Genomic DNA, 24999 nt, shown 5'->3' on the forward strand with positions numbered 1-24999 from the left:
CATTTGGACGGTGTTGGTCCAAGATTGGAGATTCGAGATACAAGAGGATATGTTCTCTGAGAGATTGGTGAGGTTCGAGTCAGTCTCGAGAAGGACGAGGATGTCATCAGCGTAGGTGTAAATTGTTTCAAGGGGGAATGGATGGAGGAGTTTTAGAGAGGTCATGTAAATGTTGAAAAGAATAGGAGATAGAGGTGAGTCCCGCTCTTCTGTTGTGCACATAAGTTCTTCACCCCCTAAATTGTACTGTTCCCTCGGGTTTTTGCAGTCCAAATGCATGATCTTGCATTTATTAGCATTAAATTTTAGATGCCAAATTTCAGACCATTCTTCAACCTTCACCAGGTTTTTCTTCATGTTATTCACACCATCCTGTCTACTCTATTGCAGATTTTGGTATCATCCGCAAAGAGGTAAATCTTATCCGACAGCCCTACAGCAATTTTAAAAAATGTTAAAAAAGAACAGGCCCAAAACAGAACCTTGAGGCAAACCACTGGTAACATCGCTTTCCTCAGAGTGAGCTCCATTGATCACTACCCTCTGTCACCTTCCACTCAATCAGTTCTTGACCCAGCCCGTCACTTTGGGACCTTTCCCCAGGGCACTCAGTTTATTTATTAGACGTCTGTATGGAACACTGTGAAAGGCTTTGCTAAAATCTATGCCGAATAAATATCAGGTATTGCTGACTGTTTTCTTTTAGCGTACAGTGCAAGAAGTGAATAATGTGCTAAACAAAGCAGCATTATTAACATCATGTGTGGTGTCAGTACAGACCGCCTCAATTTAAATGGCAAATAAGAACAAAAGAATAGCCTAGTAAAGGGGTGTAGGTGGTCCACTACGGGCGCCATCTTTGTGGGGATGTCAGCCCCATCCTCTCTGCTCCTTCCCTGCCTTCCCCCACTACATCGAGCGCATGCCGCTTCCCTTCCCCCCTATCTTTTTAACTTTTGCGGTGCGAGCAACAATCCCGACCTGCTGCTTACGCAAGCATCGGCTCTTCTTATGATATCATTTCCTGGACCCATGCCTAGAAAATGACATCAGAGGAAGAGCCAACTTTGGCGTGAGCAGCAGGTTGGGGTTTGCTGCTCATGCTGCGAGCATTAATGAGATACTAGGGAAGGGCGCGCACATGCGCAAAAGGAGCCAATGGGGGGGAGAAGAGGATGGGGGGAGGGCTGCCGCCACCACCCCGGGGGCTTCTCCCCCTCGCTACGCCAGTGACCTAGAGTACTGGAATGATACTGAAAAAAAGTGTGAACTAAATCCCAACCAATAATAACAAAATTTGTTGGCTGGCCTGCAGCAAATTAAGGAACAGGGAGATTTTAGAAACTGTTCCCTAGAAGTTCATTAAGATTAGTACCCGTATAACCATCGCTTTCGTTAGCATTTTCCATCATTGCCAGTTTTGGGTTTTGACAGGTTAAACACGGTCAGCAGGGCAATGCGTCAATGACTTAATCATGGCAGATGAGCAATGTCATAGGGGCGTACCACTTCCAAGAGATGCAGAACAGAATATCAATGTTGACAGAAGGGAACAATACAAGAAAATAATGGGTGATGAAAACCAAATTACGTCTCCAGGGTGGGATCTTTTCCAAGTGCAAATATTCCAAGATGTAATGGGAGATGCCTCTCCATACCTCACTTTGTTAATTGTCCCCGGGATACACTTAGGGTCTTGAAATCGCCTCCACTGAGGAGTCTTTGATTGCGCACTTCTAGCAAAGGACAGACCAGTATACTAAATTAAAAAAGATGTAAGATGCTGGAAAAATCAATCGGGAGTATTTGTCAATGGCATGAGTGCTCTGAATAATGCGCCGGCCCACATGGCCCTTACGGCCCCTCTTTCTACATGAAGTGGATTCATGGCTCATGGCTATGTGCACCACCATGTCGTCCTTTCTCTCTCCATCTTCAGTCACAATATGGCTTCTTGTGTACCCAGTCAAGCTGTTGGCATCCGATTCACTGTATGTGCCATCCAGCAGCATGGTTCTCGTGTCAGGCATCCCACATGTGCACGGAACCTAAGAGCAATATTAGAAAAACTGTTTGATGAACAAAAAGAGAATATCAGTTTTATTTATTCATGGTCTCTTAACTCTATATTTGCCAAAAAAACTGTGTGTGGGGGGGGGTCAATATTCAAAGGGACATATCGTAGTCTGCTCATTGATTTATTTATTCATTCAATTTTCTATACTGTTCTCTCAGGGGAGCTCAGAATGGTTTATATGAATTTATTCAGGTAGTCAAGCATTTTTCCCTGTCTGTCCTGGAGGGCTCACAATCAATCTAATGTACCTGGGACAATGGGGGGGGCGGGATTAAGTGACTTGCCCCGGGTCACAAGGAGCAGTGTGAATTTGATCCTACAACCTCAAGGTACTAAGGCTTTACCGCTCTAGAATTCAAAATGTAGTGAGAGTGAGTCAAGTATAGACAATCAAGCTCTTAGGCATTGGTGGAGTGCGGCATTATGACATCACAAAACCAGCTCTGGTTATCAGAGGCTGAAGCTTGTCACACCATTTATTTTTTCATTTTTCTATACTGTTCTCTCAGGGGAGCTCAGAATGGTTTATATGAATTTATTCAGGTAGTCAAGCATTTTTCCCTGTCTGTCCTGGAGGGCTCACAATCAATCTAATGTACCTGGGACAATGGGGGGGGGGGATTAAGTGACTTGCCCCGGGTCACAAGGAGCAGTGTGAATTTGATCCCACAACCTCAAGGTACTAAGGCTTTACCGCTCTAGAATTCAAAATGTAGTGAGAGTGAGTCAAGTATAGACAGTCAAGCTATTGTGACATCACTGAGGAGGTTGGCTCTTAGGCATTGGTGGAGTGCGGCATTATGACATCACAAAACCAGCTCTGGTTATCAGAGGCTGAAGCTTGTCACACCATTTATTTTTTCATTTTTCTATACTGTTCTCTCAGGGGAGCTCAGAATGGTTTATATGAATTTAGTCAGGTATTCAAGCATTTTCCCTGTCTGTCCCGGTGGGCTCACAATCTATCTGGGGCAATGGGGGGATTAAGTGACTTGCCCAGGGTCACCAGGAGCAGCGTGAGTTTGATCCCACAACCTCAGGGTGCTGAGGCTGTAGCTTTAACCACTGCACCGCTCTAGAAATCAAAATGCAGCCAAAGAAGTTGGCGAAACAAGGTCTCTTGTTGGGAGTTTGGGAGTGATGAGATAGCGTTCAGATAAGTCCTAAAATGAGCACCTGAGTGGCAGTCCTTATTTTTCAACCTGAGTTTTTCATGGGGGTGTTGTTTTCTGCCTATGATAGTATTGAGTTGTGCATCTTCAACCAGTGCTGGCTTGTAGGTTACACTATTTAAGATAAGTGTGTCTTTTCTAGTTCACACATAGTTTGATGGTTTGAATTGATTTGGGGGATTATTGTGTTGGATTTTTGTTTTGTGAACAATTTTTGTTGTAACATGATGGGCTCCTTTTACTAAGCTGCGGTAGCGATTTTTAGTGTACGCTAACCCCACGCTACGCGCCAAAAAACTAATGCCAGCTCAATAGTGGCGTTAGCGTCTAGCACGTGCGCTAAAACCGCTAGCGCAGCTTAGTAAAAGGAGCCCTATATAGCACGTAAAACACACATCTGCATAGTTTTTGAAGTTTTTATACAAAATGGGTGAGGTGGGTGGGGTGGGACGGTTCATAGACAACAGCGCGAAAGACAAAGGCGCGCCCGGACAATTGAGTGCAGCACGGAGGCGCGCGCCGCTCTAAATTACTGTTTTTAGGGCTCCGACAGGGGGGTGTGGGGGGGGAACCCCCCCACTTTACTTAATAGACATCACGCCGGTGTTATGGGGGGTTTGGGGGGTTGTAACCCTCCACATTTTACTGTAAACTTAACTTTTTCCCTAAAAACAGGGAAAAAGTGAAGTTTTCAGTAAAATGTGGGGGGTTACAACCCCCCAAACCCCCCACAACGCAGCGCGATGTATATTAAGTAAAGTGGGGGGCCCCCACACACCTCCGTCGGAGCCCTAAAAACAGTAATTTAGAGTGGCGTGCGCCTCCGCGCTGCGTTCAATTGTCTGGGCGCGCCTTTGTTCCGGCGCGCTTTTGACCTGACACCGGGTGGGACAGGCATAGGTGATTAAAATTTGGAGTCAGGATGTAGACCTGAAATAATATAAAGATTATAGGAGGTCCTATGATCTGATCACCCAGACTTATGATACCCCTGTCTCTTACCTCAAGTAAATTTGCTGTTTAGAGAAAAAAGAAAAAAGACAATTCCTTTCACTAACCCTCATGGGACTAGATAACATTCAGGACAGACACATTCAAGTCAGCCTGCGTTAGGCGTCTTACATATTTTTACAAGGTTTGTTTTTTGTTTTTTAATTTAATTTTATTCAAATTTTACATTTTAGACAAGCATTTCAACTTGAATATAGATTAAAATTAAAATACAGAAAACATGGATGGTATCCCCATCCAGGGAATTATTGAAAGAAAATTTTAACATTCATTATTTCGTCCACAATGATCCAAGACCTAAGCAAACATAAAAAAAAATGTAAATCACACAAATCATTTATCAGGACATAATAAAAATAAGAGAGACCGCTTCTGGCTGCCAGTTCACTAAACTGTCGGAATCACCATTGGTCCTATGGTTACTCCCCCTCCCCCCACTTCCTTGGCCAAAATAAATTGTAACAACTGTTTGGGTTAAAAAAATAGGAAAGATTTTCCTTCTAATGAGATGCAGCACTTAGCAGGAAATTTTAATACAAAGGAAGCACCCAGAGCAATAACTCTCGGTCTATAAAGCAGAAAGTCTTCTCTTCTTTTCTGCGTCTCATAAGAAATATCTGGAAATATACGAATTATTGAACCCAAAAAAGTTTTATTCATATGTCGGAAATAAGTTAAAAAAATCAAATATTTTTCCAAGTTTTTTAAAACCTCCATGATATACCCTATTTATTCTATACTACATCTTGGTTCAGGAAGGATGACTATATACTACATAAGAACATAAGAATTGCTGCTGCAGGGTCAGACCAGTGGTCCATCGGGCCCAGTAGTCCGCTCACGCGGCGACCCCCAGGTCAAAGACCAGTGCTCTAAATGAGTCCAGCCTCACCTGTGTACGTTCCAGTTTAGCAGGAACTTGTCCAACTTTGTCTTGAATCCCTGGAGGGTGTTTTCCTCTATAACAGACTCCGGAAGAGCGTTCCAGTTTTCTACCACTCTCTGGGTGAAGAAGAACTTCCTTACGTTTGTACGGAATCTATCCCCTTTCAACTTTAGAGAGTGCCCTCTCGTTCTCCCTACCTTGGAAAGGGTGAACAATCTGTCTATCTGCTAAGCTTATTCCCTTCAGTATTTTGAATGTTTCGATCATGTCCCCTCTCAGTCTCCTCTTTTCAAGGGAGAAGAGGCCCAGTTTCTCCAATCTCTCACTGTACGGCAACTCCTCCAGGCCCTTAACCATTTTAGTCGCTCTTCTCTGGACCCTTTCGAGTAGTACCATGTCCTTCTTCATGTATGGCGACCAGTGCTGGATGCAGTACTCCAGGTGAGGGCGTACCATGGTACTAAAGAAGCCCTCCTCTATTTCCTTTGCTACATTCATTTGAGGCTTTTTTTCTCCCTCCTGAGTTTTTTCTGAGACCGGGTTTGAAGTGAGGTGCTTCTCAGTGGCCACAATTAAACAACTTATATTCTTTTTGAATTAAAACCTAGTATGACAAATATTTAAAGTTAAATGCTCTTGTATTGGATTTCCTGTGTGTACTTACTCTAGAGATTATATCAAATCTGATCATGTTATAATCACTGTTATCAAGTGGTCCCAGCCCAGGAGGTAATGGTGCTGGGGCCACTTCTGAATAGCGATCATAACATGATCTCATGTATGTGTATGCTTATAGTTATTGTATAAGCTTGATATACCGCCATTTCTACATGAAGGTCCAAGCAGTTTACAAATAAAATAAGGCTACAAATCACTAAACAGAAAGGAAAAGAACACCAAATCAAAACAGGAAAGGGCATGGTGATGCATAGGCAACACGAGTACAGTCAGGCACACAGAAAACTCTAACCAATCACCAGCGGACTGCGGCAGCCCACACTGCAAAATGCTTAATAAGCAGAGCCAAACACCAGATTCAAGAAAACGAGGTTTCAACGTTGATTTGAAACATGGAAAGGACATTTCAGACTTAAAGAATGGGGTGGGGGGAATCATTCCATAATTTAAGGTCCAGAATAAAGAAAACAGCATATCTTGTAAATTCGTAATGGGCCTGTTTTGGTGAAGGGAGAACAAAACGGTGCGAGTCTCTGGAATAAGGACACACAGGAAATCCAATACAACTTTAACTTTAAAAAAGGAACTATGATAATATGAGGAGAATGGTAACCAAAAAAAAAAAATAAAATTAGAGGATCAGCTGTGAAGGTCACAAATTTGCATCAGGCAAGGATGTTATTCAAAAATACAGTACCATCTTGGAAACCCAGACCAGATATATTCCAGATATTAATAAAGGAGGAAAAAGTTGCCATACTGGGGTAGACTGGAGGTCCATCAAGCCAGGATATCAATCTATATATATAAAATCGGAGGTATGTATGTGTGTGTGTATGTGCCGCGATCACGCAAAAACGGCTTGACCGATTTGAACGAAACTTGGTATGCAAATCCCTCACTACCTGGGATGATATGTTCTGGGGGTCTCGTGGCCCACCTGCACACGTGGGCGGAGCTACAAACATAAAATCAGATTTCACCCATTCATGTCAATGGAAAAAATGTAAAAAGCTGCCATTCTCACAGTAATTCAAAAACGGCTTGACCGATTTGAACGAAACTTGGTATGCAGCTCCCTCACTACCTGGGGTGATATGTTCTGGGGGTCTCGCGGCCCACCTGCACACGTGGGCGGAGCTACAAACAGAAAATCAGATATCACCCATTCATGTCAATGGAAAAAATGTAAAAAGCTGCCATTCTCACAGTAATTCCAACTACCTGGGGTGATATGTTCTGGGGGTCTCTCGGCCCACCTGCACACGTGGGCGGAGTTACAAACATAACATCAGATTTCACCCATTCATGTCAATGGAAAAAATGTAAAAAGCTGCCATTCTCACAGTAATTCAAAAACGGCTTGACCGATTTGAACGAAACTTGGTATGCAGATCCCTCACTACCTGTGGTGATATGTTCTGGGGGTCTCGTGGTCCACCTGCACACGTGGGCGGAGCTACAAACAGAAAATCGGATTTCACCTATTCATGTCAATGGAAAAAATGTAAAAAGCTGCCATTCTCACAGTAATTCAAAAACGGCTTGACCAATTTGAACAAAAATTGGTATGCAGATCCCTCACTACCTGTGGTGATATGTTCTGGGGGTCTCGCGGCCCACCTGCACACGTGGGCGGAGCTACAAACAGAAAATCAGATTTCACCCATTCATGTCAATGGAAAAAATGTAAAACGCTGCCATTCTTACAGTAATTCAAAAACGGCTTGACCCATTTGAACAAAACTTGGTATGCAGATCCCTCACTACCTGTGGTGATATGTTCTGGGGGTCTCGCGGTCCACCTGCACACATGGGCGGAGCTACAAACAGAAAATCGGATTTCACCCATTCATGTCAATGGAAAAAATGTAAAACGCTGCCATTCTCACAGTAATTCAAAAACGGCTTGACCCATTTGAACATAACTTGGTATGCAGATCCCTCACTACCTGTGGTGATATGTTCTGGGGGTCTCGCGGTCCACCTACACACGTGGACGGAGCTACAAACAGAAAATCGGATTTCACCCATTCATGTCAATGGAAAAAATGTAAAAAGCTGCCATTCTCACTGTGACCAATTTGGACGAAACTTGGTATGCAGATCCCTCACTACCTGGGTTGATATGTTCTGGGGGTCTCACGGCCCACAACTCTATTTTGCTTGCTCAAGGGTGGGTTCACCCAAGAATTTATATGTTCTTGCTCCAGGAGGTGAAACTAAAATTGTTGTTTATAATCACGTTTTGCGTTAGTTATATTGTATTCATTTTGTCAAATATTTCACTTTATAATTTGAATATTGTACTTTTTATTAAGCTGTAAAAAAATACTTTCATTCACCACTATAAAGTATCTTTATTTGAATCCATTTACAGTGTTATTGCTATAATTAAATACCCGTGCAACGCCGGGGCATCAGCTAGTGAAATATATATATACAATAAAATAAATAATTCACCCCATTTGTTTTAGCAATCTAGACACTAGCATTTACAACAGCGCTATAGTGGTAGTATCACGGGAATCTATAGCTGATGTGAGTGGTTACACTTAAAATATATGCGTATATTTGCCCTACCACTCTAGTATTCTGTACAGGAAAGTAAAAGCTTAGGGGCTGAGTCTATAAAAGTCACCTAAATTAGACGGCACCTAGAATAATGGCACCAGCCGCGTGTCAGTCACACTTAGGCGCTATTTACAGAATCGCAGCTAGTGCTGCCTATGTAAAAACTTAGGCGCCTGAAATGTAGGCCAGGGTTTTAAAGGCCTACATTTCAGGTGCCTACGTTTTTGGAGAATTGCACTTAGTGGCGCCTAAATCATGTTCTGTCCATAGAAACGCCCATTTAAGCATTAGGCGCCGCTAAGTGCGATAGGTGCCTATCTTTTATAGAATTGGATAGGTGCCTATTGCCCAATTAAAGAACATAAGAATAGCCTTACTGGGTCAGACCAAAGGTCCATCAAACCCAGTAGACCGTCCTCACAATGGCCAAAACCCAAAGAATAGCAAGATTCCGGAACCCCAATGAGAGCAACATTCCAGGGCTGAGATTGTGATGTCATAATACCTCAGAGCCAACCTCAGCAGTGATGTTACAATGGCTTAATTGTCCTATACTTGGCTCATGTAAGAACATAACAATAGCCTTACTGGGTCAGACCAATGGTCCATCAAGCCCAGTAGCCCGTTCTCACGGTGGCCAATACAGGTCACTAGTACCTGGCCAAAACCCAAAGAGTAGCAACATTCCAGCATCTCAAAGAATAGCAAGATTCCGGAACCCCAATGAAAGCAACATTCCAGAGCTGGATTCACCAAGGGTAGGTCCTGCCAATCCAATCTCATCAGCTTCTTTGACTGGGTAACAAGAAAGTTGGACTTGGGAGAGTCTTTGGACGTCGTGTACCTGGACTTCAGTAAAGCTTTTGACATTGTCCCACACCGCAGGCTGCTAAGCAAGATGGAATCGATGGGGTTAGGAGAGACACTAACTGCATGGGTCAATGATTGGCTGAGTGGCAGACTTCAGAGGGTGGTGGTTAATGGTACCCTCTCTAAAACATTGGAGGTGACCAGTGGAGTGCCTCAGGGCTCGGTCCTGGGTCCACTCCTTTTCAACATATTCATAGGGGATCTGACTCAAGGGCTTCAAGGTAAAATAACACTATTCGCCGATGACGCCAAACTATGTAATATAGTAAGTGAATGCAGTTTACAGAATTATATTGCGCAGGACCTGCTTACTTTGGAAAGTTGGTCCTCAACCTGGCAGCTAGGCTTCAATGCTAAGAAATCTAAGGTCATGCACCTCGGAAGCGGAAATCCATGTAGGACGTACTTCTTGAACAGAGAAACTTTAACTAGGACTTCAGCAGAACGAGATTTAGGAGTAATCATCAGTGCAGACATGAAAACTGCCAATCAAGTAGAGAAGGCTTCATCTAAGGCAAGGCAGATATTGGGTTGTATCAATAGAAGTTTCGTCAGCCGAAAGCCTGACGTCATAATGCCGTTGTACAGGGCCATGGTGAGACCTCATCTGGAGTACTGTGTGCAATTCTGGAGGCCACATTACAGTAAAGATGTGCGCAGAATTGAATCGGTTCAGCGGACGGCCACCAGGATGATCTCGGGGCTCAAGGGTCTCTCGTACGAAGAGAGACTGAACAAATTGCAGCTCTACACTCTCGAGGAACGTAGGGAGAGGGGAGACATGATCGAAACATTTAAGTACCTCACGGGACGTGTCGAAGTGGAAGATGATATTTTCTTTCTCAAGGGACCCTCGGCCACAAGAGGGCACCCGCTCAAACTCAGGGGCGGAAAATTTCATGGCGACACCAGAAAGTATTTCTTCACAGAGAGAGTGGTTGATCATTGGAACAAGCTTCCAGTGCAGGTGATCGAGGCAGACAGCATGCTAGACTTTAAGAATAAATGGGATACCCATGTGGGATCCCTACGAGGGTCAAGATAAGGAAATTGGGTCATTAGGGCATAGACAGGGGGTGGATAAGCAGAGTGGGCAGACTTGATGGGCTGTAGCCCTTTTCTGCCGTCATCTTCTATGTTTCTATCACTGTTCTCTTCTTGTAACTGACCAACATTAATTCTTTTGTAATCCGCCTTGGAACTGCAAGGTAATGGCGGAATAGAAATCTCTAATGTAATGTAATGTAATAATGCCTCATTCCACAGTGCCTCAGAGCCAACCTCAGCAGTGATGTTACAATGACTTAATTGTCCTATACATAAGAATAACCTTACTGGGTAAGACTAATGGTCCATCAAGCCCAGTAGCCCGTTTTCACAGTGGCCAATTCAGGTCCCTAGTACCTGGCCAAAACCTACCAAGGAGTAGCAACATTCCATGCCATGGATTCAGGGCAAGCAGTGGCTTCCCCCATGTCTTTCTCAATAACAGACTCTGGACTTTTCCTCCAGGAACTTGTTCAAACCATTCTTAAAACCAGCTACTCTATCCACTCTTACCACAACCTCTAACAGTTATTAAGACTATTAATGGTATTTTGTCAATTATCCTCCCTTTTTACGAAGCCGGGTTAGGCTTTTATATTGCCGGCTGTGGCGGTAACAGCTCCGACGCTCATAGGAATTCTATGAGCCTCAAAGCTGTTACTGCCGCGGCCAGTGATAAAAAAAGCCTAACGCGGCTTCGCAAAAGGGGAAGGGGGAGGTAAGTTAGTCACCCTTTATAGAATCAGCCCCATACTTTTCTTTATAGAATAGGCTCCAAATTGGCACTTAATGGAATTACCCTCAGCGCGTTCCGCACAAACTTTGCCTCATTCACTTTTAGAGGACTGCAAATGCCATCCCCCGATTTCTCACCTTCTCAGGTACTTTCCTTTCTTTCCGCTCCTGCGCCGTGGTCAGGTAGTTCACGGCCGCATATTCCAGCACAGAGAGGAAAACAAACACAAAACTGACCCAGAGGTAAATGTCCACAGCTTTGATGTAAGAGACTCGTGGCATGGAGGCATTTAAACCAGTAATGATCGTAGACATGGTTAGTACCGTGGTAATGCCTGGTAGGAAAGAGAGGTGAGAAGTGTTTCATTTACTAAATATCTGTTACTTTCTAGGTCATAAAGCTTGCAAGGTTGACTAATCTTTATCATTGGGCTCTGCACAAACAAGTTTGCTCTTCATTGTCTTTAGCAAGAATGGTAGGGTAAGGTTATATCATAGAGCACTAGTTCAATAATTTATCATCTCTACGTGTATAATAACCATCTGTAAGTATATGCAGCTTAAAAAGAAATAAACAGGATCATTTTAAAACCAGTTCTGCATGGGAACAAGTGTTTATAAAGCAGCACATTTGATATGTGTAGAAAATGACATGCCTACAGCCTGTAAATACAATACTACTGCTGATTATCAATGGCCAGCCCATTGAACATGATTTAATTGGGCAGGAGTCTATCCTGCTCACTTAAATCACTTTAAACGTTGGGCTCTATGTTTCCAGTGTTCACAGGGCACTGTTGGGAAAGGGTTTGTATTTATGAGCATACTATGCACATATGAACATCAAGATTAAAATTCTTGAAGTTTGCTATATTTGGCATTTTGACCTTCTAGGGCAGCGGTTCTCAACCTATGGGTCGTGACCCCTTTGGGGGTTGAATGACCCTTTCACATGGGGTTGCCTAAGACCATCTGAAAACACATATTTCCGATGGGCTTAGGCAGTGTTCTTCAACCGCCGGTCTGTGGACCGGTGGTGGTCTGCAGAAATTTTCTGCCGGATCACAGAGCCAGCACGTCCATCGGTACGATGAACGCAGCATTTTCGTGCCGGCTCCCTGAGTGCTGCAGTGCACAAAGCCGTGGGAAAAGGCTCCTATGCGCAGCCTGCGCCTGAACTGGAAGCCTTCTCTCTGACATCGCAACATCAGAGGGAAGGTTTCCAGATGAGGCGTGGGACACGCACAAGGAGCCGCTGCCCACAGCTTTGTGCAATGCAGCACTCAGGGAGCTGGCCTGAAGATGCTGTGTTGATCGCACAGTGGACCAGCCCAAAGATAACATTGGGGGACAGGCCAGAAGGCAAGGCACATGGAGGGAGAGAGACAACAATGGTAGGGGAAATGCTTTTATTTTTTTATTTAGTGATTATTTGTCTGTTTTTTAATTTAGTGATTGATTTGTCTGTTCAGGAAGAAATGCATTTGTTTCTTTTCCTCTGGGGTTGTATTGCTTGCAGAGTCTTGCATCTTAGGGTTTGTTTGTAAAATATTAGTACTTTTAGTTTTTGGTCCTGCATTTGCATGGGGTTATCTGTTTTCTGGTAGGAATGAATGTTAAAAAGCATACAGTGTGCTTTGTGTATTTTAATTTTGTGGTTAACCATTATGTGTTGTTAATACAATTATATTGTGTGTATATGTGAAAAATGAATGGAAAAATGGTGTTACAATTAGTACTATTATGAGGGCGGGGTCTGGGGCGGAGATTGAGTAGAGATGGGCACGACTTAGCCCAGTGTTCTTTAACTGCCGGTCCGTGGACCGGTGCCAGTCTACAAAATAATTATTTTATTTCTGCCAGTCCATAGGTGTCAAAAGGTTGAATTTCCTAACATTGCCCTTGAATCTACCACCCCTCAATCTCAAATTATGTCCTCTGGTTTTACTCTTTTCCTTTCTCTGGAAAAGATTTTGCTCTACATTAATACCCTTCAAGTATTAAACGTCTGAATCATATCTCCCCTGTCTCTCCTTTCCTCTAGGGTATACATATTCAGGGCTTCCAGTCTCTCCTCATACATCTTTTGGCACAAGCCTCCTATCATTCTTGTTGCCCTCCTCTGGACCGCCTCAAGTCTTCTTACATCCTTTGCCAGATACGGTCTCCAAAACTGAACACAATACTCCAAGTGGGGCCTTACCAATGACATGTACAGGGGCATCAACACCTTCTTCCTTCTACTGGCTACATCTCTCTTTATATTTATTTATTTATTTATTTGGATTTTTATCCCGTCCTCCCAGTAGCTCAGAACGGTTTACAAATGAACATACACAGTGGGGAGTAATTAGACATATAAGTAGTACAACAGGTTTAGTGATTGGATTTATAGATTTTGGAGAGAATTAAATACAGGGAGAGTATAGCAGAAAGAGAGAAGGGGGAAATACAGTAGTTTTAGTTTAAGGAAAGTTATATGCGTTTAGGTACAATTTGTTTGTGGAGAGAGTAAGAGAGGGTTATACTGGAGTTCGGGAAGATGATAGGAGAGTGGAGGGGTGGGGCGTAAGGGGGGGAGAAAACAGAGGAGATCTTTAGTTGAAGAGGAGGGTCTTTATCGATTTACGGAATGTTAATAATGAGTTCTGTTGTCTAAGTTGGGGGGGGAGTTGGTTCCAGAGGTGTGGGATGAAGTGGCTGTAGGATCGTTTGTGGGCAGTTTCTGTGAGCAGGGATCTTCCGGGGGAAGTGCATAGGCGTATCTCTGACTTTGAGCGGAGGGTGCGAGTGGGGTTGTAGATGGGAAGCTTGGATTTTATGTAGGAGGGGGTGGTGGAATAGATTCTCTTGTGAGCAATTGCCAGGGCTTTGAAAGTACAGCGTTGGCTAATTGGGAGCCAGTGTTCAGCATGGAGTGCCGGGGAGATGGAATCGTGGTAGTTGAGGTTGTGTAGGAGGCGGATGGCTGCATTTTGGACCCGTTGGAGCCGTTTGATATTATTTTTGGTTAGTCCATTAAATAGGGAGTTACAATAATCCATTCTGGAGAGGACATATGCGTATAGGAGTTGGGCGAGGTCTGGTGTGGAGATGTAGGGTTTGATCCTTTTCAGTTGGCGAAGGTAGTAGAAGGAGGTGGAGACTACTTGGGATATGTGGTTAGATAGGGATAGGTGTCCGTCTAGGGCTACTCCCAGGCTGCGAACTTGATCTGCTGCCGTTAGTAGAGTGGAATCCCATGTTAGTGTAGGTCGTAGGTATTTGGTGTTTTTGTTTCTGATCCATAGGAGTTCGGTTTTGGAGGCGTTAAGTTGAAGCTTGTTGTTTGACATCCAAGTTTTCATGTCAGTGAGGCAGAGTTCGAGGTTAGCAATTTGGGATGGCCGGTTTTCGCCTAAGGGGAGGAGCAGCTGGATGTCATCTGCATAAGAGTGGATTTTGATTTTATATTTTTGCGCTATATCGATGACGGGTTTGATGTAGAGGTTGAATAGGAGGGGGGATAGAAGGGCGCCTTGAGGAACACCATATTTGATAGGCTTAGGGTTAGATTTATGTGTTCCTAGTAGGACAGTTTGGGTCCTTTGGTGAAGGAAGGAGGTGATCCATTGGAGGGCTGTGTCTTTGATTCCGAGGTCGTGGAGTCTAGATGTGAGTAGGTGGTGGTCAACTGTGTCGAAGGCAGCGCTAAGGTCAAGTAGGACTAGTAGGGCGTCATTGCCTTTGTCGAGTATTGACCAGCTGTCGTCGATGATATCAAGGAGTACTGATTCTGTGCTGTGGCCCTTACGGAAGCCGGATTGGGCTGGGGATAGGGCAGCTTGTTCTTCAATGAAAGGGTGTAGGCGGTGGAGCACAATTCGTTCAAGGAGTTTGGAGACAATTGGGAGGTTGGAGACTGGGCGATAGTTGCCAGGTTCATTAGGATCAAGGGAGGGTTTTTTGAGAGTGGGCTTGATAATAGCTGATTTCCAGCTGAGGGGGACAGTTCCCCTTATACAGCCCAGCATCCTTCTGGCAGCAGCCACTGCCTTGTCACACTGTTTTTTTCGCCTTTAAATCTTCGGACACTATCACCCCAAGGTCCCTCTTCCCGTCCGTGCATATCAGCTTCTCTCTTCCCAGCATATACAGTAACGAAAATAATTTTATGGTTGGGGGTTACTACAACATGAGGAACTGTATTAAAGGGTCGTGGCAATAGGAAGGTTGAGAACCACTGCTCTAGGGGTAGTATCACAAGACTACCAGTAGGGGTCATTGGTGCCATTTTGAACCTACACTGTAGGTACTAACAGGGCTCCCCTCCCCACTAAAAACCAAGATAGGCTGGGATGGGGTCTGGAGATGGGATGTTTATGGTTGTTGCTTGGGGTGCTGTCAAGGCAAGGGTAGGGGTATTGGAGATGTTCGGAGAGGGTCAAGGGTGACTATCTGCTGGGGTGGGCATGGGGGTGTTACATAGGTCCTTAAGTGCTAGAGTGGAAGAAACAGTTCCATGTTCTTGTAGAAATGGAAAGATTAACTGTGAGTGCCATGGTCAGAAGACTTCCTTGCTTTGTGGCTCTCTTATAATCAGTCCCTCCTGTAGGGAGCTAGAAGTATCCATAATGTTAAGATGGTCTTTACTGGGAGATTTGAGAATTTGGATATGCTAAGTGAAATGGTGGGTTCATAGGCAGCGGAACACTGCTTTGTTTTTGGGGGGGCCAGGAGCTCCACCCTTGCGCACGACCTCTAAACAGCTCCCGAGTCAACCACCCACCTCCTCTTGGCGCTTCAGTTTTAAATCTTCAGCAGCCGCCATGCAGTGTCCAAGAGCAGGCCTGCCCCCGGAAGTAGAATGAAGGGTTCCGGGGCAGGCCTGTTTGACTCTGCGCGGTGGCTGCCCAAAGATTTAAGCAAACAGTCGGAAAAAAGGTGGGAGGGAGGGTTCAAACCACAGCGATCGAGAATGTTTGGAGAAGCCCCGTTCTGGGTGGGCTCATATGCCTCTAAAGTGAGAGGAGTGGTAGGGGCTATTAAGCTTGGTAACTGGGGCTACAGGAGGAGGAAATGTCGGTGGCGTAGACGGGTTATAAGAAAAAAAAGTGGGATAGAAGGGAATGTAGAAGGCAGACTGAACAGGCCATATGGTCTTTATCCGCCTTCATTTTTGTGTTTCTCTGTACTTTTGTGAGATGTTCCAGATTTGTTGCTAGAACAAGTTGGCTTTCCATGGCAATAATCAAATATTTATCAATAGAAGCAGGCTATAAACACCAATTTAAATTAAATTTTCTTTTTTTTCGCAGTAGGAGCTCTTCAGTTCTTACCTAGCGAGACTCTAGCGGGTACAGCTCTGCGATCGATCCAGAAGGACACCCAGGAGAGCATGACCATGAGAGTGGCTGGGAAGTAGGTTTGGAGCAGGAAGAAGAAGACATGACGACGCAACGTAAAGTTAATGTAGAGACGATTGTACCAGCCTATCAGAAACAGAAAGCAACGCTCAACAAACACCAATTGTACAAAAAGAGTCGTCCTTTGACACATATACACACGGCTATTATTTCCTATTAACATCAGAGTCTATGAACTTTCTCAGGAAACAAAGGGTTTAATTTTCAGCAAGGGAAGCCATTGATTAAGGTTACGTGCCAGCCCCAATGCTTAACCTTCAGCCCAGCATATTCAATCTATCCACAGCTAAATTTACTTATACGTAGTAACTACTTGGGTAACTAATCCATTTAATTTAGGCCTGCTATTTGTCAGGCTTAACTTAAACAGATAACCTATATTTCCAGTAGCTGAATATTGTGCTAAATGCATAGTTTATCCAACAAAATCAAGCCATTTAGTGAGTTAAAAGACCTGATTTTATCTGAATAAGGACTCAAAATATCCATATAGTTAGGGTTACCAGACGTCCGGGAAAACCCAGACATGTCCTCTCTATAGAGGACTATCCGGGTTCCCGCACGGACTTTCTATAACCCGGCAGTTTGTCCCAACACGCTCTGGTTGCATCGGGAGGGCCTTTGAGCATGCGCGGACGATGTCATACACATAGGGTTACCAGATTTTCCAAACAAAAAATCCAGCCTTGGGCATGCTTACACCCAAGGCAGGGCGTGGGTGTGGTTTCACCTAGAAGTGGCCTTGGACATGCTTAAGTGTCCCTGTGTGTCTCCTAGGCGCGAGACAGACGTCTTAAATGCTGGTCTACATTTAAGGTGTCTGTTCAGCGATGTAGGACGGCGATGCGTGATTGACATGCATTTGGTGTCTGCCTCTTAGGCGTCCACCAAGATCAGCGTCCTATAAAGAACCAGACCCAATATGCATAACACACAAAATTAATAAAAAAAACTATAACTTTCTTAAAACCATTTAGTGCCACATATCCAAAACTAGATAACATTTCAAGCAGCGTATCTAGAACCAGCTCTTATTCTCAAAAGCTTTCTGAAATGAAAATATCTTCAAACTCTTTTTAAACTCCTCCAGTTTCTTAATTCAATATTTATGTATTTACTGGCAGCTCATTCCATAATTGAGGCCCAACACTATAAAAGATGGGTGATTAATATTCCTTAAGAAACACAGTTTGAGAAGATCACTGAGACATGAATCCAATAAATTCCCAGATTTAAGTCTCAGGGATCGAACTAGATATACCCTTCTCCCTCCGTATTCGCAGTTTCAGCAATCGCGGTTTCAATTATTTGCGGTTTTTAGTTTGCTGACTCTTCCCCCCTCCCCCAAATTACATCAGCTTGCATAGAGAAATCGCTGATTCCAAGCGTTTACAGAGAAAATCGCCGATTCCCGGCACTTTCTTCACCGTGTTTTGCCTCTCCTTCAGGAACAGGCCAGGTCTCTCACCGGGTTATTTGTGGTTTCACCCTATTCACGATGGTTTTTAATAGAAAACCGCGAATAACATATGAAAAAGTTATTTGGGGGTTTTCTGTATTCACGGGTTTGTTAATCCCCTACCACAGCGAATACGGAGGGAGAAGTGTAAATGCAAAGATGAGGCTATCACCATAGAGATCTGACCAGTTACCACCTTAAAAACTGGTTAACAACTTAAAAACCAAAAGTAAAAGAAATTGGAATATCAACAGATGGCTGCGCAGCAAGAAACATACCCTGTGTTTCTGTTACATTTAATTGCAATGGGTTTGCTCTCATCCAACATATAGTTGTTCTAAGATATAGACGTAACAAATCAAAATAATAATAATTTATTTTCTTGTATTCCGCCCTACCAGTAGTTCTGGGCAGTTCACAACAGGAAAAAGCTGAGACATTTCAGCACATGATACAATTTCAAAACACACAAACTGCATACATTAATCTAGTCTAAATATAATAAAAGGCTACTCGCGCATGCACATTCCCATCTGCGTGTTCCGTTTTCCGTGCGCTGTAGGGCACTGCAGGTAGGAGTGCACATGCGCCAGAATCCCCCCCCCAGGAGGATGTCGGCTGCGGCGGACAAGAGCTACAGTAAATGTGAGGGTTCCGCCAAAAGAATTAAGTGCCAACTTCTAAGACCTCAAACCCGAGACTCACAGGATAAAACTAAAAAAAAGGGAGACACAATCCCACCACGTGTCAGCTTGAATAGAAACCTCCAACACCTGCCCCAAAAATGCCAAACAACTGTTTAGAAGAATGATAAGTGAAGTCCTTAAGATCTGGATGTAACACATGCTACAGAATGACCAATCCCTACTGATTCAAAAAACTATGCAACTTAACCCGATCAGCCTGTCCATTACTTACAGCCTGGGCACATGCACACACACAGGGAAGTGGTGGGAGAGAAATGGTGCTGCATAGGAGGCAGGGAGAGAGACAGATAGATAGATAGAAGGAAAAAGAAAGCCACAGGGGCAGGGAGTGACACAGAAAGACAGACAGACAAAGGGGGCCAGGGAGAGAGATGGACAGCAGGAGGGAGAGAGAGACAGAAATAAAGACACACAGACATATATTCTAGCACCCGTTAATGTAACGGGCTAAAATACTAGTATTACATAATAAAATATTACAAAAAATTAAAAGATTAAAACATGATTAAAAAGAATAAGAACCGAAACACCTCATTACAAAACTCTCACGAACTGAAGTTTCCACCCTAAAAAAAGAATTGATCAACGTCGGAATAGCTGCGATACTGGAGTCCTAAGCCATTCAATGGCTTACATCAAGGCTTCATACAAAATAAGTGGCGTAATAAGGGTGAGCAGTGCCCCTCCCTCGCCCCCCTAATGTGCTTGCGCCCCCTCCTTCCCTTTCCCTGTACCTTTTTAACTTCTCCAGCATGAGCGTAATGCCCACGCCGGTGTCGGCTCGCCCTTTGATGTCACTTCCTAGGTGCGGATCCTGGAAGTGATGTCAGAGAGTGTGCCAATGCAGACGTGGACAGCAGCCTTGCGCCAGGGAAGTAAAGAAGTATGGGGGAAGACAAGGGGTGTGCGGGCGCGGCAAGGAGAGGAGAGGAGGGGGGTGGAGAGGAGGAAGACCATGCTCAGGGCGGTCTAACCCCCCCCCTCCCTTACTGCGTCACTGCAATAGCACATAACGCCGATCCTTGAGGAACTCATGTATCACAATCCAGGCAATCAGACTTCATATTTCTATCAAGTACACAAAATTTCCTGCCAGACGGGAATGACTGGAATCACTTAAAAACAGTTCTAACAATATGAATAACTTGGAGTCTGATGAGTTACAAAATCAAATGCTGCAGATATATCTACATAAGAACATACGAATAGCCTTACTGGTTCAGACCAATGGTCCATCAAGCCCAGTAGCCCGTTCTCACAGTGGCCAATCCAGGTAACTAGTACCTGGCCAAAACCCAAGGAGTAGCAATATTCCATACTACTGATCCAGGGCAAGCAGTGGCTTCCCCCGTGTCTTTCTCAATAACAGACTATGGACTTTTCCTCCAGGAACTTGTCCAAACCTTTCTTAAAACCAGCTAAGCTATCCGCTCTTACCATATCCTCTGGCAACGCGTTCCAGAGCTTAACTGTTCTCTGAGTGAAAAAATATTTCCTCCTGTAACTTCATCAAGTGTCCCCCTAGTCTTTGAAATTTTTGACGGAGTGAAAATTCGATCCACTTGTACCCATTCTACTCCACTCAGGATTTTGTAGACTTCAATCGTATCTCCCCTTAGCCGTCTCTTTGCCAAACTGAAGAGTCCTAACCCGTTTTAGTCTTTCCTCATAAAGTGATTCCCCTTATCAAGTTCTGCTTTAATTAAATCCAACAATGAAATGAACAATGATTCATTCTCATGCAGTGAACAAAATCCAAATTGATCCAGCACATCCCAAGAAGTCAAAAATTCAACTAATTGTTCACACACGATTTTTTCAATAACCTTTGCCAACAAAAGTAATGTTGAGATTGGTCTATAATTCCCAATTTTAGAAGGATCTAAAGACTGATTTTTTTAATAAAAGATCTCCCAGCAGACAATTTCAGTGAAACCCTCTCATACGCACTTACACATAATTTCTAAAAGAAGAGGATAGAGAACTTCCTTTCCTGATCTAATCATAGAAACATACATAGAAACATAGAAATAGACGGCAGATAAGGGCCATGGCCCATCAAGTCTGCTCACCCTACTGTCCCTCCCCTCCCTTTGCCCTGTGAATAGATCCCATGTGTCGAACCCATTTGGCTTTAAAATCAGGCACGCTACTAGCCTCAATCACCTGCAGTGGAAGACTATTCCAGCGATCAACCACCCTTTCAGTGAAAAAGAATTTCCTGGTGTCACCTCATAGTTTCCCGCCTCTGATTTTCCACGGATGCCCTCTTGTTGTCGCGGGACCCCTGAAAAAGAAGATATCTTCCTCAGTCTTGATGCGGCCCGTGAGATACTTGAACATCTCGATCATGTCCCCCCTCTCCCTGCGCTCCTCGAGCGAGTACAGCCGCAATTTGTCTAGCCATTCCTCGTACGGGAGATCCTTGAGTCCCGAGACCATCCGGGTGGCCATTCTCTGAACCGACTCCAGTCTCAGCACATCCTTGCGATAATGCGGCCTCCAAAATTGCACACAGTATTCCAGGTGGGGTCTCACCATGGATCTGTACAATGGCTTAATGACTTCCGGCTTGCGGCTGACGAAACCCCTGCATATGCAACCTATGATTTGTCTTGCCTTGGATGAAGCTTGCTCCACTTGATTGGCAGCCTTCATGTCCTCACCGACGATCACCCCCAAGTCTCGTTCTGCTACCGTTCTTGCTAGGATCTCGCCATTAAGGGTATAGATCTTGCATGGATTTTGGCTGCCCAGGTGCATAACTTTGCATTTTTTGGCATTGAAGCTGAGCTGCCAGGTCCTAGACCAGCGCTCCAGTAGGAGTAGGTCATGTATCATATTGTCAGGTGTCGAATCTTCGTCCGTTGTGCATTTGCCCACTACATTACTTAGTTTGGCGTCATTGGCGAATAAAGTTATTTTCCCTCGAAGCCCTTCTGTCAAGTCCCTTATAAAGATGTTGAATAGGATCGGGCCCAAGACCGAGCCCTGTGGCACTCCACTGATCACCTCCGTCATTTCGGAGGGGGTGCCATTTACCACTACCCTTTGAAGCCTACCTCCAAGCCAGTTCCCAACCCATTTCGTCAATGTGTCTCCTAATCCTATAGAACTCATATTGCCCAGCAACCTGCGGTGTGGTACGCTATCGAATGCTTTGCTAAAGTCCAGGTACACTATGTCCAGGGACTCCCCAATATCCAGCTTCCCCGTCACCCAGTCAAAGAAGGTGATAAGGTTGGATTGGCATGATTTTCCCCTAGTAAATCCATGTTGACGGGGATCCCTTAGATTCTCCTCATCCAGGATCTTATCCAACTGGTGTTTGATTAGAGTTTCCATTAGTTTACTCACTATCGATGTTAGACTCACTGGTCTGTAGTTTGCTGTCTCCGTCTTTGAGCCTTTTTTGTGGAGTGGAATGACGTTGGCCGTCCTCCAGTCCAACGGGACGCTGCCTGTACTAAGGGAGAGGTTGAAGAGTGCTGACAGTGGCTCTGCCAAGACATCACTCAACTCCCTAAGCACCCTGGGGTGTAGGTTGTCAGGCTCCATTGCCTTGTTAACCTTGAGCTTTGACAGCTCACCGTAGACACTGCTGGGCGTAAACTCGAAGTTACTAAACGGGTCAACTGAGTCGGCCCTTGTCTGTAGCTGAGGGCCTAGCCCCGGCACTTCTCGGGTGAAGACTGAGCAGAAGTATTCATTTAATAGTTGGGCTTTTTCCGAATCCTTTTCCACATAGTCTCCGTCTGGTTTCCTAAGACGTATGATCCCGCCTGAGTTCCTACTTCTGTCACTGATATACCTGAAGAAGGATTTATCTCCCTTCCGGATGTTCTTTGCTAGAGACTCCTCCATGTGGAATTTAACCTCCCTAACTGCTGTTTTGACGGCTTTTGATTTGGTCAAGTAGTCTGCTCTAGAGTCCTGTTTCCCCGATTGTTTGTAAGAGATGAATGCTTTTTTCTTCTCCTTGATGAGGTCTGAGATCTCCGCAGTAAACCACTGCGGCTTGTTGTTCCTTCGTCATTTGCTTACTAATTTAGCATAGCGGTTTGTCGCTTCCTGTATGGTGGCTTTCAAAGTCGACCACATTTCTTCCACGCTATCGGTTTCTGTTTGCCTTTGAAGCGCCTGGTGAACAAAGGAACCCATGTCTAGGAAGTTTGTGTCTTTGAATTTGAGGACCTTGGTTAGTGTGGTGGATTTAGTGAAACCTTTCCTAAGATCGAACCATACCATGTTGTGGTCGCTGGAGGCCAATGTGTCCCCCACCGAGACCTCTGTTACACTTTCCCCATTGGTAAGTAATAGGTCCAGTATTGCCTGATCCCTCGTAGGATCCAACACCAGTTGCTTGAGACCAGCTCCCTTCATAGAGTTTAATAGCCTCCTACTGCTGCCGGAAGCAGAGGTAAGTGTATCCCAATCCACATCAGGCATGTTAAAGTCACCTAACAATACCGTGTCCCCAAGCAAGGTGATATTTTCTATATCTCCGATTATTTCCATATCCAGGTCATCCTGTTGTCTTGGGGGTCTGTAAATCACGCCAAGATACAAGCATTTGTCCTTCCCTCTGGCCAAATTAACCCAAAGGGATTCCCCAGTGTACTGGATATCTGAGATTCTTGTGACCCTAATGTCTTCTTTAGTATATAAGAGCATGGGTGACAGTGGGGAACCTTGGGGTACTCCGCAGGGGTTGGTCCAAGGCTCCGATATAAGATCCTTTGTTTTTACTCTGTATGTTCTTGTTTTAAGGAATCCTTGAAACCAGTTGTATACTTTGCCTGAGATCCCTATTGCTTCTAATATTTGAAGAAGTATGGTGTGGTCGACCAGGTCGAATGCGGCAGAGAGGTCGAGTTGAATTATCAGCATCCTTCTTAGCAAAGGAAGAAGGATGCTGATAATTCAACTCGACCTCTCTGCCGCATTCGACCTGGTCGACCACACCATACTTCTTCAGATATTAGAAGCAATAGGAATCTCAGGCGAAGTATACAACTGGTTTCAAGGATTCCTTAAAACAAGAACATACAGAGTAAAAACAAAGGATCTTATATCAGAGCCTTGGACCAACCCCTGCGGAGTACCCCAAGGTTCCCCACTGTCAACCATGCTCTTCAATCTTTACATTTCCTCCCTCGGTACCCTGTTAGACAAACTCAAAGTAACTTCATTAAGCTATGCAGACAATATCACCATACTCCTCCCCTTTGACACACAAGACCCCACCAAATCAGGCACCCTGGAAAAAACTCTAGAAGCAGTGGAAAAATGGATGACAGAACATAAACTGAAGCTCAACCCAGATAAAACTAAATTTCTACTGCTTGAAAAGGACAAAACCCCTTCTATAACTGAGCTAGAAATAAAAACCACCAAATATCCCCTACAACCCACTCTCAAACTCCTTGGAGTAACAGTAGACAGAGGTTGCACTCTTCAGGTGCAAATCAACAAAATCACACAAAAAGCTTTCTTCACCATGCGCAACCTTCGCAAAATCAGAAAATTCTTTGAAAAAGAACAATTCAGACTCATAGTTCAATACCTAGTCCTAAGTCTATTGGATTACTGCAATATCCTCTACCTTTCTTGTCCTACCTACCTAATAAAACAACTACAGACCGTGCAGAACACTGCCCTCAGAATGATCTATTCCCTTGGAAAATTTGACCACATCACCAACGCCTTCCTAGACTCACACTGGCTTCCAATACAAGCCCGCATCCAATTCAAACTATACTGTATTTTATTCAAAACCTTAAACGGAACGGCACCCACCCACCTAAACAACCGTCTAAACAGGAACCTCTCAACCAGACAGAGGAGAACCCAATCCCCTTTCTCCTTCCCCCCTTTTAAAGGAACTAAACGCAAAAAGATGTATGACAACTTACTTGCAACACATGCAGCTAAATTGGACCCCTCCATCACCAACCTACTGACAGCATCAACTGACCTCAAGGCTTTCCGCAAAGAAATCAAGACCCTACTATTCAAGAAATTCACCCAAACGTCCTAATCCCTTCCTTTTCCCCTCTCTCCCCCTCTTAGAATCTACTCATCAAAATTGCTTTAGACCTTACGCCTTAATTGTAATTTGTATTTCTCTTCCTGGAAATGTCCAGTTATCGTTCTGATGTAATCCGCTTAGAACTGAAAGGTACAGGCGGAATATAAGCCAGTAATGTATATAATGCTACACCTCCTCCCATTCTGCCCTCCCTGTCCCGATGAAGCAAGTTGTAACCTGGTATGGCCATGTCCCACCCGTGGGAGTCTGTGAGCCAGGTCTCAGATATCGCCACCACATCCAGGTCGGCATTCCTTATTTCTGTTTCCAATTCCAAATCAAGGATA

At 44.3% G+C, this 24999-nt stretch overlaps 1 protein-coding gene across 3 annotated transcripts in view; it reads right to left on the reverse strand.

Moving 5' to 3' along the window:
• Positions 1-679: 679 nt before the first annotated feature.
• LOC117357479 (gamma-aminobutyric acid receptor subunit rho-2-like) overlaps positions 680-24999 on the reverse strand; it is a 52034-nt gene continuing 27714 nt past the window's right edge. Inside the window, exons 7-9 of one of the 3 annotated variants that reach the window (XM_033938142.1) lie at positions 16369-16521; positions 11189-11385; positions 680-2048 (exon numbers count right to left, since the gene is read on the reverse strand). In XM_033938142.1, the coding sequence (XP_033794033.1) occupies positions 1737-2048; positions 11189-11385; positions 16369-16521 (662 nt within the window). In that variant the 3' untranslated portion in view covers positions 680-1736. Of the gene's footprint in view, positions 2049-4485; positions 4558-11188; positions 11386-16368; positions 16522-24999 lie in introns of those variants that run through there. The other 2 variants (XM_033938144.1, XM_033938143.1) reach the window with 2 other exon arrangements.

This window comes from Geotrypetes seraphini, chromosome 3 (genome assembly GCF_902459505.1).
Source record: "Geotrypetes seraphini chromosome 3, aGeoSer1.1, whole genome shotgun sequence".
NCBI lineage: Eukaryota > Metazoa > Chordata > Amphibia > Gymnophiona > Dermophiidae > Geotrypetes > Geotrypetes seraphini.